A 1,696-nucleotide genomic window follows, 5' to 3' on the forward strand; every position below is an offset into this window, starting at 1 on the left:
CAAGCAAGCAAGCAAGCAAGCAAGCAAGCAAGCAAGCAAGCAAGCAAGCAAGCAAGCAAGCAAGCAAGCAAGCAAGCAAGCAAGCAAGCAAGCAAGCAAGCAAGCAAGCAAGCAAGCAAGCAAGCAAGCAAGATGCTGCAATGATAGATAGATGCCCTGGCAAAACAACTTTGCCTGTGTCACACCACCCTCTCACGCTGCCCCTGCAGTCAGGGGCGCTCGTGCGGCATGCTCACTGGCCCACAGTACTGCCTACAGTGACCCAAGCCCCAGCATGCTCTGGCGCCTCTCTGACCACCCTACACGCTGCAGCACTTAATGTGGAGGTCCAGGTAGCAACAGCACACGCCCTACCTGTATCGTGCTGCGGAAGCGGTACACCTTGCCCATGTTGCGCAGCGCCTCGGGGTGGTCCTTGGCTGCGCGCAGCACCTTCAGCGGCCGCCGCAGCCACCACAGCCGCGCAGCGCTGGCGGCCGCACCCAGCAGCACTGCCGCAAATATGCCGTACAGGACAGCCTGCAGGGTGGAGGGTGGGTAAGGGGAGTAGAGGGCGTTGTGTCTCATGAGTCATGCGTTAGTGCAAGATTAGGCCCGGTTGACACTGCAGACTGCGTCGTCAGGCCCACTCATGCGATCTGACCCCTGGAAAAATGATTAAAGCAGCAATCATTAAGCAAGTACTTGCAACAACAGTCACATACTTCCCTCCTTTCCTCCCGACTCCCCGGATCCCCTCACCCATGTCATACATTCTCTCATGGCGGGGTTGTCAGGGTACTTGTATGTCACCACGTTCTAGGAGGGGGATGGGGGCCAAAGGTTGCCGACCGGGGAGACGGGAGAGGTAAGGGGGCGGGCGTGAATGGCCGTCAAGATACGTCTCCCCAAGGCGCCATGCTGCAGATCTAGTAGCAGGGCTACCAGATCTTGGAATATTGACGGCGACCACGACAACGACACTGCAATCTGCCAAGCTTTCTTGTGTGAAGGTGGGCAAAAAGCTGGCGGTGCCGGGGCCACCCCCTGCTAACCCTGCCTCGCCTCACACATCCACCATTCTCACCACGTCAACTACCCTGTTTCAAACACGCACACATTCATGTACCAACAACGTGTTGTCACCGGTGACGTGTCGCCCAGAACAGGCAAATCACACCTGAGCCCCTCATCACAACCCCACCCCTCTTGGCCCCACCAGCAGGATGCAGGTGTACACGATGCCAGTCCACAACCCATTCCAGACATTATTAACCCAGTCACTGTAGTACGATGCCTTTGCGGCAGGGGACCGGAGAGGGAAATGGGAAATCGGGTGTGGCGGAGTCTACTGTGGGGCTCAGGCGTGTGTGGGTCAGGAATCACGGCACAACTAGGTGGGCTCTATGATGAACTGGTTCAATCACTGCTGTGAGGCGTAGCTGCGTCAGCCACCCGCAAGCTAGACAGAATGGTAGGCGAGCGCGGATGCGGGCCTGGCTGATGAGCCCAGACTGAGTCATGGCTGCGGGACAGCACAGTGTGCAACAGGCAGGGGTAGCTTGGTTCACCCCTGCCCAGTTGTTTCACGAGCCATTGGTCAAGCAACCCTCCTTTTTGGCCCTCCGCAGATATCCGCCTGCACCACCTTGCTGGGATGCCTGCATGACCTGCTTGTCGCCTCATCCCTGACAGTTCCTGGGCTCCACGGCCCCCC

At 58.2% G+C, this 1,696-nt stretch overlaps 1 protein-coding gene across 1 annotated transcript in view; it reads right to left on the reverse strand.

Annotated features, from left to right (window-relative positions):
• The window catches only part of MNEG_15169 (hypothetical protein), a gene marked incomplete at both ends in the record, with an annotated part of 3,457 nt that extends 2,695 nt beyond the window's left edge, over window positions 1-762 (reverse strand). Inside the window, 2 exons of the mRNA XM_014036360.1 lie at window positions 355-519; window positions 742-762. Of these exons, the coding sequence (XP_013891814.1) occupies window positions 355-519; window positions 742-762 (186 nt within the window). The remainder of the gene's footprint in view (window positions 1-354; window positions 520-741) is intronic.
• Window positions 763-1,696: the final 934 nt, after the last annotated feature.

This window comes from Monoraphidium neglectum, assembly GCF_000611645.1.
Source record: "Monoraphidium neglectum strain SAG 48.87 unplaced genomic scaffold scaffold05090, whole genome shotgun sequence".
NCBI classification, from domain to species: Eukaryota; Viridiplantae; Chlorophyta; class Chlorophyceae; order Sphaeropleales; family Selenastraceae; genus Monoraphidium; species Monoraphidium neglectum.